The sequence below is a fragment of the Charadrius vociferus genome, unplaced genomic scaffold (assembly GCF_000708025.1).
Source record: "Charadrius vociferus isolate BGI_N301 unplaced genomic scaffold, ASM70802v2 scaffold32, whole genome shotgun sequence".
In the NCBI taxonomy this organism is placed as follows: Eukaryota; Metazoa; Chordata; class Aves; order Charadriiformes; family Charadriidae; genus Charadrius; species Charadrius vociferus.
In genome coordinates, this window is record NW_009647856.1 from 11,870,448 (window position 1) to 11,885,579 (window position 15,132).

General features: G+C 45.8%; 1 protein-coding gene across 1 annotated transcript in view; it reads left to right on the forward strand.

Moving 5' to 3' along the window:
• Nucleotides 1-15,132, forward strand: part of EXOC4 (exocyst complex component 4) — a 442,826-nt gene that overhangs the window by 396,592 nt on the left and 31,102 nt on the right. Inside the window, exons 15-16 of the mRNA XM_009882971.1 lie at nucleotides 10,630-10,771; nucleotides 13,522-13,700. Coding sequence (XP_009881273.1) covers nucleotides 10,630-10,771; nucleotides 13,522-13,700 — 321 coding nt within the window. The remainder of the gene's footprint in view (nucleotides 1-10,629; nucleotides 10,772-13,521; nucleotides 13,701-15,132) is intronic.

The following is a 15,132-nucleotide window of genomic DNA, read 5'->3' on the forward strand; positions in this document are numbered from 1 at the left end:
TTTCCTTTGAGTGCATTCTGTGTGTTTCCCATTCTTCAGCCTACCTTTGAAAACCCTTTCTATTTCTCATGGGTATTCGGATCCACACCTTCCTCTGTAAGCTCCTGGACAAGACTCATTCATTCTCATTTGTCTTTCAGCACAGACCTCCCTGCTGCTTCTCCTCTTGTTTTGCAAACCAATCTACTAAAAACAAACAGCCCCAAAAACGCTTCTATCTTTAATTGTCAACACTCAAAATAGGATCCTTAAGGTATCTGCTTAACTGTATTTATTTTCATTACACTTCCTTCACCTTGTCTTTGCCTCTAGCAAAGAAGAGCAGTTTAGCTCTTGGGCATCAGGACTCTGACTGACTTCAGCACTTCTTCTTGCTCTTCCAGCAAGTCCAATAAACTGGGAGGTTTAAGGTCCTTTTAGAAATAAGTCCATCTTAGAACATCTTCTACCCAGAGAAATTTTCCAGTGAGGTTTTGGGGGCATTTATTGGCAAGGTGCAGCTCAATATAGAATCATAGAATAGGTTGGGTTGGAAGGGACCTCTAAATGCCTTCTAGTCCAACCCCTCTGCCATGGGCAGGGACATCTTCAACTAGACCAGGTTGCTCAGAGCCCTGTCCAACCTGACCTGGAATGCTTCCAGGGATGGGGCATCTCCCACCTCTCTGGGCAACCTGGGCCAGTGTCTCACCACCCTCACAGTCAAGAATTTCTTCCTAATATCTCATCTAAATCTCCCCTCTTTCAGTTTAAAACCATTCTCCCTCATACTGTCACTCCCCTCCCTAATCAAGAGTCCCTCCCCAGCTTTCCTGGAGCCCCTTTAGGCACTGGAAGAGGCTCTAAGGTCTCCCTGGAGCCTTCTCTTCTCCAGGCTGAACAGCCCCAACTCTCTCAGCCTGTCCTCATAGGACATCATGGAGGACTCTGAGGAAAGAAAATAAAAAGTTGAATTTATGCTTGTGTTTGCAAGAGAAGTTAAGTGGAATCTCAGATGGTTTGGAGCATCATCCCCTTTCCTGGCGCAGTTGACCAGTCCCTTAACAAAATGTCTTGATCCCTCAGGTTTTAGTTCAATGTTGCTTTCTAAGTGTCCTAATACCAATCGCTGTGGGGTTTTTTTCTAGTTCTGAGGAAGCCTTATGTGCAGGTTGACGACTCTTTATAGATATGGGTGGGTTTTTTTATATTAACCCAAGCACGTGGCCAACACCCGTCTTCTTTTTTCTTTTTACTGCCAAAAAACTAATCATTGCAGTTCATGTGGGACACATCCTACCAGCAGTGTGGAGAATTTGCCGTGAAGTCGGCGCATAAATGTCTGTTGTTCCCCTCTGCTTCGACTCACACAGTGTGAATTTTTTCTGTAATTTTCACAAATTTCCAGCGTTCGCACCCGATGCTCGTCAGTGAGTTAAGAGCGGATACCATAGAAATATCATTAATTTGTTGATATGTACATTGTGTTTATTCTGAAAGCTGTGAGGCATTCTTTATTAACAGTTGAGCTAAACTCATCTCCATCAGCTCTAAGGACACGGTGCCGTGTGTGAAGCAGCTGGCCTTGAGGTTTTCTGGTTTCCTTCCACTCATTTTGGCTCATTCATTCACAAACGTTGACAATTTTTTAAAGGTCTTCTCCGCCTCTTGAAACCAGTGACAAATAGATAAAGAAATTAGTTTGGGGGTGAATTTTTGGCTCCGTGTAGATTGATGGAAGCGTCTCCATTGACTTACTTCACTGGAGCTGTGATTTTTCCCTGTCTTTAATAAAAATTAGGTGAAGCACATGGCTGGTGCTTCCCACAGAGAGGGGTGGGAAACACTGAACAGGCAAAAAATACTTTCCATAACTCAAAAGCAGATGAATGGGTTTTTACTAAGCTTTGTAAATCAAGTCGCTTCTGAGCTAATAGAATTCAGCCCAAGAAATAATTTTTCTGAGACGGATAGGGAAGGGGGAAAGTTACATTATAAATTACTGAAAACAGAAAAATTTAACTCAAAGAAGTTTTCGTAGCTGAGGAGCACTGGAATGGCAAACCCTGGACTTTTCAAAGAGATCCTTCCATATCCAAAATCTACAGAGCTCTCCTGCTCTTAGCTGTACCTACACAATTTTGCTTCCTTCAGTGAAAAAAATCTGCTCTTCAGAGTTCTGTAAATGAACCAAGAAGTTTGGGTTGGTTTTTTTTTCAAGCCTTGTGCAGGCTTAAATACAAAGTGCTTAAAGAAAAGTGTTGAGCAACCAAGCCTTCCAGTGGGTTGTCATATGACAGAGCTAGAACCTCCCACCCACAGTATTTGCCCTGCCCCTCCAGCTCAAGACACCTTTTTTTTTCCTCCCCCTGATAATCCCTTTCCCGAGGCTGCATATTTGCAGGAAGTAATGGAAAACAAACCACTTTTAGAGGAGTTATTGCCTTTTTAAAAGTGCTAATTTCCTTGTGAAATTTATGCCTGCCAGCAGAGGCAGACGAGGAGCTCCGCAGGCAGCTCTAACGAGACAATTCATTAACTAGCGAGTGTACACACGCCATAAAAAACATTAATTCACAAAATGAAAAACTAATAGAGTGTTTAGCCTGTTCTTTATCACCGGTGACAGTCTGTGCTCTTCTCATCATTAGTGTTTACTGAACTGATGGGGACTGCAGCCCAGTCTGCTTATCACCACTCATCGCAAATGAGGTCGTGATGTTTTTTTTTCCAGCCCGACTGCCTTGTCCCCTTTCCCGCACTTCAATTTGAACATGGAGCGAAGGGCAGAGAGGCATGGAAGGAAGCTCTCAGTGCCAACCTCCAGTTTTGTCTTGCTTTTCACGGGGTTTGGGCGCAAGTTCTCCTTCTTCTGCATCCTCATCAGGACCTCAAGGAGATTTGCAAGGGAAAATCTCTTTCTTGAGGATCTTCCCATATGATGCTGGTTGCCTCTGCTAGAGAACAAGGCTCATTATTAGGAATTTGCTATGAGTAATATTAATGAGAAGTTCTACCTGAGCTTGCTTTTTCTTTACTTCTGCTTGTCCTTTAAGTGTTGGCATAACTTTGCCCCTTCACCTCCGGTGACTGGTTGATCCCAGTAAAAGGTGAGCGGGACCAGCACTGAGTATTTAGATAATTTCATCCTCCCATCTCTTGTTTGAAGGGTCCCGACCTCTTAAAGTATGTCCTTTCATGGTATTTGTTTTGTTCTAACAAGAATCCCTGCTCTCTCTTGTGCTTCTCAGTCAATCGATATGGCCAGCTGTGCGCTCAGCCCACGTGTGTGTGGTAAATGTTCTCCATATCTCAGAGCTTTGCAGGGGCCAAGGTCAAGGAGGAGGGTTGTGGCCGTTGTGTGGGAGACTCGGTGCTTGGCTTAGGTAGGTGCTGACTGTCGTCACCTCTGCTCATCGGCTCCTACTCTTGTCTGTAGGGGCGAGTGTCTGTAGAGACAAGCGTCCGTAAAGACAAGCTCGTCTTGGAGTTTAGAGTTAATCTTACCCATCGTTGTGGAAGTGAAGGTCAGAGCACTGATGTGCAGAGCGTCCATCCTTGCAGCTGCATGGGCTCGGGCACTGCCTTTCGGTTTGGAGCCCATGTGAAGAAGACAGCTGACATCCAAAATCGAAGTGTTAGCTGCCAAATACGTTGAGGGTTGGACTAGATGACCTTTAAAGGTCCTTTCCAACTCAAATCATTCTGTAATTCTGTGGAATTTTGGAAGTCTTGGGGGATGTCATTACTCTTATTGATCTTTTTGTCTATATTTAAAATCTGTACAGAGAACCATTTAGGTTGAAAGGAGCAATGCAGCAATATCTGCATAATATTTTAAGTATTCTGCCATATCGAAGAGGCCCAAAGGTTCACACTTCTGAAAAGCAAGGGAAGGATGTCAAACCCAAAATCTAGCTTTGGTTCCTGAATTCCTGTAACTCTGAAATGAATCTCACGAATTTGGGGAGAGTCAAAATCCAGTTCCAGATTTTATGGCACATTCCAGTCCTCTTCTTTAAAGCTACAGCTCTGAGATCCCCAAACAGACCAATTTATATTTAGGCAGTGAGCGATCGATGCCTTAGAGCTTCAAATTATACTCCTGCAGCCAGAACCCGGTCCAAGTGGCCATATGGGTTGCATACATTTGTTGGTGTTCATTATTTCTTGAGCACCACAGGTGTGCAGAGCACTTTGCGAGAGGATGAAGAGAGAAGGCCCACACTCCTTGGAGAGCTTGCACTCTAAATTAGATCGAGACGACATCTCGAGAGCGATAAGAGATCAAAGTGAGAGGAAAGATGTGTAACCACGAAAAGACAAGCAGCTTGAGAGCAGGGTCCTGCTATTTATTCCCACAGAGAGAGAAACAATTCAGTTGATTTGCTTTGTGTGGTTCTCTTTGGTTATTTAGGTTTTTTAATCTCCAGCAAGTCCTAACATATCTCCCAGCTCCTGCGGCTGAACGCAGCCGTCTCTCTACAGCTACGTGGAAGCGATGCCCCATGCCACTTGTGTCGCCTTTCGGTGGGGCTGTGGGCATCTCAGCCATGTTCCTGTCACCCCACAAAGCCCGTGGTCACCAACATCTCCACGGCGGCAGCTTTCCTTTACCTGGCTCTGGCCCAAATTAACGGACTGTGGCTTAACAGAAACAGAGGTGATTTTTTAATGGTGACATATTTTTAAAAAAATTAGTTTCCTCCTGCTGTTTGGCTTCAGAAGACAAAGGTCTCCTGGCATATGTCTTTCTTCAGAAATCTCGCCGAAATCGGTCCTTGATGTTGCATCTAATGTGCACACTGTGCTGCTGTATTCTTATCTCCTTTAAAAAGAAACCCACATACTCAGCCACAAACTAATTCCTCCCAACTTCACCCAATGCTTTTTCCTTTAAATAACCAGATATTCTTCTTTCGTGTTAGTGTTGGAGTAGCAATTTTGTCTCCCAGTGGCGTCATCACCTCGTGGTGCTAAAAGCTGTAGGAGCAGGAGACAGGGAGAGCTTAGAGTCAGCTTGAACAGCAGTGAAGGATAAAAACACATTATCCAGGTTTCACACACTGGGAACTAAAGCATGGAAAGAGAAAGCCGTGCACAAAGTCCCCAGAAAAGTCTGCAGCAGAGAGAAGAGTGAACCCTGAGTCTCCAAAGGCATAGTCCAACACATAATCCATAACAAATTTCCTTTTCTCTGTGTGTGTTTGCAATTATTTTGGAGTTTCCTCTTCTGGAGAGGAAAGGACCAAGAAATTAAAATTTAAAAAGCTGTGAACTGGTCCCTAATGTTACTTGCGGGAGACAGAGCAAGCGTTTCATACTGCATCTCTTTTCCAAATAAGAGGGGTTTTTCGCCAACAAAGTTGTAGAATTTCACTGTGAGCCTTTCCCCTCTCCCCTGTAAAGCGCATGTGTGTCGTGCTATGTAAAGCCTGAGCCTGTTGGAGGTTTATTTCTCAGGTTCAGGTTGCACCACAGCGGAGGCAGAGCCTGTAACCTTAGATTGATTTTTCTCCTTGCGCTATTAAGTCATTCAAATCTGTTAGCAGTCACTCTGCTCGAGCAGGGAGCGGGCAGGATGCGCTATTGTAGACCTTGATTGGTTACAGAGGTTTGTTTATGGGCAACGCGGCAGGTTTTGTTTAATATTCCAGAGGTCTGGTAATTTACATCCATCGATCTACAAGGCACAATCTGTCAAGAGGGACTGGCGTCACATTGAATTGCAAAATGATTGAAATCATTGATGACAACGACTGTGTTAAGCTTATTTTTCTCACGTTTGCTGGAATGAAACATTCCTTCTCCTTGAGTGAGATATCTTGGCTGCGCTTACAGCAAGCTAGAAGAAATCCCAAACAAAACCATAACTGTTATCCGGCAGCACCGGAAGATCACTTAAGACAAATGAAATTCATCTGTTTAGGCTGCAAGATGATAAGGGCCAATGGGAGAAAACGTTGGCCACCCAACCATTGGGTATTTTGTTGGCCAAGGAGAGCTCATGTACGACTTCGTGTAAATGAGTTATGAAGGAGGAGAAGAAGAAGAAATGGATGGCTGCTGATGTGCTGTTTTGCTTTTCCAGCATTTCAGCTGGGGATATCTCCCTCTTTAAGGAGAGAGCCCAAAGTGTGCCCTGGTGAGTTGAATGTCTACACGATGCAGGATCACCCTTTGCCCAAAGGACTGGCCAACTCCAAAGCCAGCTCAGAATTACATTTTTTTATTCAAGGCCCCTTAATAATTTAGGCTCTGATTATTTTTTTGCTGCTACAGCTCCTTCTGTGGGTTCGTGTGGCCAAGGATGATGGAGTAAAACTGTCTTGAGTGAGACTTAAAGAAATGGGATTTTCTCATTGGGGGCGAAATGGTCCTTTCTGGATGTCCAAAGAAGGAGAAAGGAAAATTGATGGGTTCTGAAACGCTTCCTTTGATCTCGAAAAGCAAAAATACACTTCAGTGTCCTCATCGTGCATGGGAGAAATTGGTATGCGTCCCCCAAGCCAGCACCAGACCCTCCTCCCCACTGCAGGGGCTCTGAACACCCAGAAGGACTTCAGTGCTCTGGCTTTAAATAAGGAGCAGATTGTCCCCGTCTCCCTCCTCCTCTTATCTCCACTGACAAATATAATTACAGCTTCACTTAAATTGCTGTAAATGAATTCTGGAGAGTAGAAAAAATTGTGCGTGTATCTCTCCACTACAGAAATTAGCTGACTCTTGCGTTTCAGATGATGGGTCCATCCATCTCCACTGCTCGCAGGGGGGCATCTCTGGAGAGAGCTGGCACGATTGAGCCCGAAGCTGCAGCGCCAGCACTGCTAAAGAGCTGATTCTTGCCGTGAGTCCATCTCCAGGAGTGAGGCTGATAGAAGCTTCTCAAAGCGTAGGAGTTTTGACTAAAAATAGATGTTTTTTCCCCCCATAATAAAGGTGAGGTTTCCCACTTTCTAAGCACTCCTAGACCTGATCCTGCAGGATCCGAAAGTCCTGCCGCCCTCCAGGGAAACAAATGTCACTTGGAGGTCTCGTAGCTGAAAGGCGGGTGGCAGCTGGACAAACAGCTCTTCCAAAGCCCTTCCCAGACTCATCTCTTCACACCGTTATCTGGAAATTAGAGGCTGTGTAAATAAGCCCATCACCCCCTCGCTGATAATTTCATTTTCTTTGTGGGAGAGACCTCAGTGAGCAGAGAGAGGCATGGAGAAGCGTCGGGGTGTGCTAGGGAAGGGGCATCCTTGTTATTCCCATTCCCCCTGGGTGGATTGTCGCTCTCATTTCTCTCTTTATTTCTCTTTTACACTCCAGGCCAGTTAATTACATTCAGCAGTATTTGCCAGGCTATGAATTTCTCTACCATGTTCCTTGGTTAAAAAAAAAACAAAAAACAAAACTTCATAAATATTGCTGTGATTGCAGGCGTTGCTGAAGGAGGCTGCTTTCAGGAACCGTGTTTTACATCGCTTCACCCGTGCATGCTTTTCTGTGTTGTAATTCACTGTACATTTAGATGCGCAATTAGGCACTTCGCTGCGTGAAAGCTTTCCCTTTTGCTTTGCCACGCTCCTTTAATTGTACAGTCCCGTCCTGTATGTTTACTTCTGTTTCCATTTGTTTCATACAAAATAGATTGGGGCTTTTTATCTCCTCATTTTGGTTTTTTTTTTATTATTATTTTTTCTTTTCAGGCTAGATCTGCAGGTGTATTTCATTTTAGGAGCAAATCCAAAGCTCTGCGTAGGTTCCTCTTTCAAAGCAGGTCTTTGGCTGTACAAACGGCGGCGAGTGACATTTACTTAATCAGTCTCCATCAAAATGAAAGTTTATTGTCAACAGTTCCTTGGTGATGTACAGATCCTTTCTATGCAGAGTTGCGTTGGTGTCTGGCTAAGCGTTTTATCGTGTAATGAACCTTTGTGCAAGAAAAGAGAGAAGGAGGTGTTTCTTAAAGCCAGCAGATAGTACGTGTCCATTATTCAGGGTGATCACAGAACAACTTTGAGCTGAAAATGTGAAGCAGCCATGAAAAAAAAGCAGATATGGCAGAGCAAAAGAATATTTCCAGGGTAAATGGGAAAGCTCTAGTCCTGTTGTGGCACTGATTACAGCTCAAACACAGCAAACAGCTCTGGTTACCTGTGTTCAGGAGACATTAATTGAAACTAGAAGGAGCACAGAGAGTTGCTTTTTTCAAGCATTGGAACAGACTGCCCAGGGAAGGGGTGGAGTCACCATCCCTGGAGGGATTTAAAAGACGGGTAGATATGGTGCTGAGGGACATGGTTTAGTGGTGGACTTGGCAGTGTTAGGTTGATGGTTGGACTTGATGATCTTAAGGGTCTTTTCCAATCTAAGTGATTCCATGATTCTGTGAAGAGGGATACCAGGGATGGAGAACTCCATAAGGCAAAGAATAGTGTTGCCATGTGAAGAACCAAACATCAGTGAATAGGTTTAGGCTGGAAGTTGGATCCCAAACTTTAACACCACTGTTAGAGAAGTGAGGTTTCGAAGGAGCCGGCAAGGGTAGAAATCTGAACAACTTCATATGGCACACAAGTTTATACTCATGGCTCTGGGACACGGGGCTTGTAGGGACTGGGCTTGATGATCCAGGAGATCCCTTGTGATCCCACACGATGTCCTGGTCTCTAAATTGAAGAGACATGGATTCGACAAATGAACCACTCGGTGGATAATGAACTGGCTGGACAGTCACACTCAAAGAGTTGCGGTCAACGGCTTGATGCCCAAGTGGAGAGCAGTGACGAGTGGCGTTCCTCAGGGGTCGGTACTGGGACCTGTATTATTCAACATCTTTGTCAGTGACATGGACAGTGGGGTCGAGTGCACCCTCAGCAAGTTTGCTGATGATACCAAGCTGTTTGGCGAGGTAGACACGCTGGAGGGGAGGGATGCCATCCAGAGGGACCTGGACAGGCTGGAGAGGTGGGCTCAAGCCAACCTCATGCAGTTCAACAAGGCCAAGTGCAAGGTCCTACATCTGGGTCGGGGCAATCCCAAGCACAAATACAGGCTGGGGGGGAATGGCTGGAGAGCAGCCCTGAGGAGAAGGACCTGGGGGTGCTGACTGACGAGAAGCTCAGCATGAGCTGGCAATGTGCGATCACAGCCCAGAAGGCCAACCATATCCTGGGCTGCATCAGAAGAAGTGTGGCCAGCAGGTCAAGGGAGGGGATTCTCCCCTCTACTCCACTCTGGTGAGACCCCACCTGGAGTACTGCGTCCAGCTCTGGAGCCCCCAACATAAGAAAGACATGGACCTGCTGGAGCATGTCCAGAGGGGAGCCACGAGGATAATCCAAGGGCTGGAGCACCTCTCCTATGAGGAGAGGCTGAGAGAGTTGGGGCTGTTCAGCCTGGAGAAGAGAAGGCTCCGGGGAGATCTTATTGCGGCCTTCCAGTACCTAAAGGGGCTACAGAAGAGCTGGGGAGGGACTTTTTACTAGGCCATGTAGTGACAGGACAAGGGGGAATGGCTTTAAACTGGAAGAGGGCAGGTTTAGATTAAACATTAGGAAGAAGTTTTTCACTTTAAGGGTGGTGAGGCACTGGCACAGGTTGCCCAGAGAAGTTGTTGAGGCCCCATCCCTGGAGGTGTTCAAGGCCAGGCTGGAGGTGGCCTTGGGCAACCTGGTCTGGTGGGAGGTGTCCCTGCCCATGGCAGGGGGGTTGGAACTGGATGATCTTCAAGGTCCTTTCCAACCTAAACCATTCTATGATTCTATCCCATTACTTAATTCAAGTGGAAGTTGTGTAAGCGGGGCTGCCTGATTTCAACCATTGCTAATCACCCTATGCAGGAAGTCATTTCTAAAGCGGTGCTTGAACGAGGACTTGAACTCAGATATTTGGGATACACTTCCTCTAATTAGGGCGAAATATATGATAACAGCATGTTATTCTTGTTAGCGAAGCTACTTCTGTAGCTCAAGTGGCAGCGATTTGTGTCGCAGGGGAGAAGGTTCAGGGTTCAGGGACTGTGATAAAATATGACGGATGAAGGCTGCAGAGTTATAGGTGCGTTGACACTCCTCCAGGAGACGATGCTCTTGTGGTCAGGATAAACTCAAGGTGTTTTCTTAAAGAGTGGGAGGGAAACAGTTGGTCCATGACCAACTCATAGCTGTTGCCCGCTTTTTAATTCCTTTCCTGCCTAAGAGCTGGGTTTTATTAATAAGAATGAAGAAAACCTCCTTGAAGGGATGGGAACAGGCAAAGACTCACTTGACATTACATGGGGAAGTCTGTGGTGACCAAAAAAGACCATCTTTCCTGCCAGTGCTGTGCTTTGGCTCCTGAGCAGCTCTTTTCTCACTCTGAGCAGAGCAAGATAATCGTTCCTGGATTTTGCAGCTACAGAAATAATCATCACACAGCAATATCTTCCCAAGCAAATGTATTCTGGTGGTTGATTAAACCCCTCAGATTCACTTTGGAGTTTAATCAATTGCAGAAGCAGTTTGTTGCTTCGAACGCTCCCAAATTATAGTGGTTATTGCTCAGGAAAAGGTGGGAGAGAACGCGTATATTCAGGATGGAAGCAGACAAGATGCTGTGGTTGCTAAAGCTGAGTGGTATTGATGAAATATGTCACAAATTTATATTATCTTCTCTTGCTAGCTGTGTCTCCTGGCCAGGACAGCCATGCCAGTCTGGAACACCTTCCAGCATCCGAACAGATCCTGCAAACCCTGAGTGAGCTGGCCAGGTCTTTTCAAGAGATGGCTGATCGCTGCCTGCTGGTTCTGCATTTGGAAGTCAGGTAAAAGCCCCGAATTCATGGATTGCGGGTGAGCTTGGGAGGCTGTAGGTTAAGATTGTGGTCGGAGTACGCATCACGGCACCTCAGACAGGTATACTTGCCTGCTGTAGCATCAACGGTCAGTCCAGATGTGACAGATCCCATCACCATGGACGGCCAAATGTGGGACAGAGGCAGGATACCAAAAGTGGAATTTCCTGTGGAGGTGTGTCTCTCTTGTGTCAGAGACTAGGAAAAATGGGTTTTCGGGGGCTTTGTCCTTAGAATATTGGACAATGCTGTTTTAATAGTCTAACAGGTGTCTGCATATTTATTAGCCACTGCGCTGTGGAGCTTTTCTTGCCACTTTTTCAAATAGGAACAGAAACTGGGCAACCAGCTGGATTTTTTTAAAGGGACGGATAATTTTATGATGTTTCTGACTTCACATGCAAAGATCAAAGGCAGCAGATCCCTTTCTTCAGGCTGCCAGCTGGCTGCTCTGGGGCTGGGAAGACATTTTTCCCTTATGCATTGTATTGGCCAGGTGTATTTTCATTGCTTCCCTTTTCTCTGAAGCATCAAATAGAAGTGGATGTCAGAGACGGGCAATGAGACTTGATGGACCATCAGTTTGTTCCGCCGTGACATATCCTAAGCCATATTGTGTCCTTGTGTACGTTGGTAGAGCTCTGGTGAAGTCTGGAGGTAGCTTTAAAAAAAATACGTATTAGTTACTGTCAGCAGCTCTTCAACCTGCTATCCATCATCTGCCGGCCACTTGATTGCAGGCATCACAGATGAGCTGGGGTTTGAAGGATTCAAGGAAAAGATTGTTAAGATATGGAAACAGAGCAGTTTTCCAGCTGCGATGTAATGCGAGCTGATGCCTGAGGTAACCCGGACTCACGGTATGGGCATCAGCCTGATTGGGTTTCTGGCTTCGGTCCTCTGTGGCTTTTCCATCACACTTGGTTTAGGCAGAAATAAGTGGAAATGTAATTCAGGAAATATTTGTGCTGCTCGTTTCAGAGCAGACTATTGCCTACCTCCTCTAGTGCTTCTAACAGGAGCCCCAGTTTGATGCTGTAAATACACCAAAGCACGTTAGTCTTTGCAACGGATGGAAAGGATTGAGAAGAAGCGATGCTAACAACCAGGAAAATCCCCAGTGGGGCAGGAGCTTCCCCATATTCATCGCTCCGCGTTTGCAACCACCTGCAGTAACGGAGAAAAAATCCCGGTCCCTCTGATGGCTGTTATTAGCAGGTTTCTCCGAGAGTCCTACACCATCTCCGCAGATCCGTGCCATTGCCAAGGTGCATAGTACAATGTGTGTTCATTCACAGAAACCCCGTGCTTTAAACAGGCGCTCAGAGCCCGTTTGTAAAGAGCACAGGAATTTATCCGGCCTCTTGCTGATGCAGGTGCAGTCAAAGAAAACACCAGCGAACAGCAAAGCGGATTTGAGACGACGCAATTATCCCCTTGCATTTCTCCTCTTTTAGGGCCCCCCTCTTCGTTTGCAGCTCTGCCAGATGCAGGTTGACACCAGCCCGGCGTTGGCTTCTCCTCCTCCGATACCGTGTGGGCATGACCTGAGGACAGTGGTCATGGAGATCCTGCTCCTTGGATTTAGATCTGCTTCCTTAAAGGAAATCTGTTGGCGCATTCCGATCATTATCCATCTCTTTGGTTACAAATAACCACAGAGTTGTAGATTACTTAATGTCTATTACAGTATTTTCCTATAAAAAGCCCCATATAGAATTATACAGGAGCAGGCACTAAAGAGTGCAAACAGATGTTTTCACTCTTGGAATTGCCCTAAATTGAACTGGCTTGTGATGGCCACCTCAAGGATGTTTTCCAGGAGGATGGGGGCGTGAAAGCCAGGACATACCCATCACAGCTTCTCTCACCCCAACACAGCTCCCCGCCGCTGGGGCCAGTCTGGTGTGAACTTGCTGTCTCAGTGTGCTGATCCTGGGTTATCCTTCAAGCACAAGGGATATTTCACCCAGGCTGGGATTTGGCCATCTTTCCCTGACAGAGGAAATTCGGAATAACCCAACTAACCTCACATCCCCATTTAGTGATGTGGGTGAAACCAAATAATTACAAAAGTAGAAGGAGTTTTGCTATCGACTTCGTTGGACATAGGGCTTTCCTCTGTGGGTTCGAGAGGAATTACTTAATTACAGGTTCTTGCAGAGGCCTAATAGGTGATTTGAATGCACAGAAGTTCTCCTTCGATGGAGAGATGGTGGTTGGGCATGTTGCCTACAGCCCTACCGGGCAGGTGAGCAGAAAAAAGTTGCAATAGTGTTAAATGCCTGAGAATAGGCACAACCTTGGCCTGCTAATTATCACTGCATGTCCCCTGGCTCGTTCCTTCTGCCAGTTATAACTGTTATTAGGTCTTTATGGTACATAGAAGGAGCTCTTCTTTGAGCATGGGTGTTGAAGTGCTGCTGAACTGGCATGTGTGAAGTTGGAGAACCTTGTGAAAAGACACTTGGAATTTTACTGGGATGATGTAGGTCAGACCTGTTAATTAAGGGTCCTTTGTGTTCACCTCTCAAGATGGGACAATGGCAAGAGGAGGATGTATTTAATGCAGATATAACCACCCATTTCTTCAAATTGTTGGGTACTTTTTTACTAGCTTGAACATTGGAAGGAAAACAAGGCGGCAGCACTTTGCAGACCCACTGATATTTTAACATCGGGGTTGTCGCATTGTAGCGTTTCTCTCTTCTGTCTCGCAGAGTTCATTGCTTCCACTACCTGATCCCGCTGGCTAAACAAGGGAACTACGCCATCGTCGCTAACGTGGAGAGTATGGACTATGACCCTCTCGTTGTCCGGCTCAACAAGGACATCAGTGCTATCGAGGAAGCCATGAGCGCCAGCCTCCAGCAGCACAAGTTCCAGTACATCTTCGAAGGTCAGGCATTTACCATAAGAGTTTGGTTCTTACAAAATGACTTTTCATTCTCATCCCAAAGCCCAACAGTAGTCCTCCTGGGGGTAAGGCAGACTGTGATACCGTTGCCACCTTCAGCAGGTTGGTGAGACCCATGCAAACACAGGGCGCTCAAAAACCCCTTTGCCTCCATACCATTTCTGAGCGTGTCTGGCTGAATAGGAGAAGCGGACCCATGCTGAGTAGGAAAGCAGTAAGTTGATGTACGTGCAGGACAGTTCTTCCTCGGCAAGCCGCAGGGCATGTGTATGTATTACAAGCACAAGCACAGCTCTATCACAGCGCAGTTCCTATCCGAAGTGTAGCCATTCCATTTCTAAAATTAAATTTAGAGAACATTAGCTCTTCTGATGTCTCATCTGTCGTGATTACCTTGGAGAATATAAATCATGTCTTGGTTCATCTCCCCCGTATTTATTTGTGGCGCTGATGCACAGTTTCTTGCCCGCCCGCCGGGATACGTGTCCTTTTATGTGGTGGTTGTTCAAAGTCAGGAGGAGGTGGGGACTGAAGATGGACCAGTATATAATGCCTGATACAATATGTCAGCAGGGATGAAGGCTTTGCAAGCCTGGTTAGCCTTAGTCTGACCACCATTTACTGGTCCTAGAGATGGCTTTCAGTATCTGTGTGCTTCTGCCATACCCATGTAGCTACCGATGGAGCGTTTTTTAATCAGATGTTTTCTGAGCTGTGTGAATCCATGGCAGACTGAGCAATCACCAGCACACTGTAGAGCTTCTATTACAGCTCAGGTCTACTGTGTCTGTTTGAGGAAACAGTGGAATGGCTCCAGACAGAGCCATGGGGACTGTTTGCATCTCGCTAAGCCATGAGGTTGAAATTCATACATATGGTCTTCATGAAATGTGGCCATCTCTTAAGCCCAGTTTGGGGATTTACATATAACCTGTGCTGGTTGCCTATACATGAACATATTTTCTTAATTCAGACTTTTAATCGATGTCTGGTCTTACACAGCCCTGTGCACTGAATGAATCAGGCTGGGTTTTTTTGCTATTTGTAATGCGGCATGAATGGATACACCATTTTGGGGGTGGCTGTGACTTTGTGACTTTGAGCAGCTGGGTATGTCCTTCAGCAGCAGAGGAAAGATGGAGACATCATTCAGACACAAGAAACTGCTCAAGACCAATCAGAGAGAGGTTGCACATCAAGTGCATTGAAATGCAGATCATTTCAGCTTTTGGGGACTCTGAGTTTACCAGGGAAAAATACCGCGCTTGGTAACAGATTAAAATACTGTCATTTTGTAGGAGCAGTAGCGGTCCATTGCTCTGCCCAGACAGAGAGAGGGACTGAAAGGGACATTATGCAAAGCCTGATTATAAATCTGGAAGCGCCCTGGAAATATCAATGGTTATGATAATGC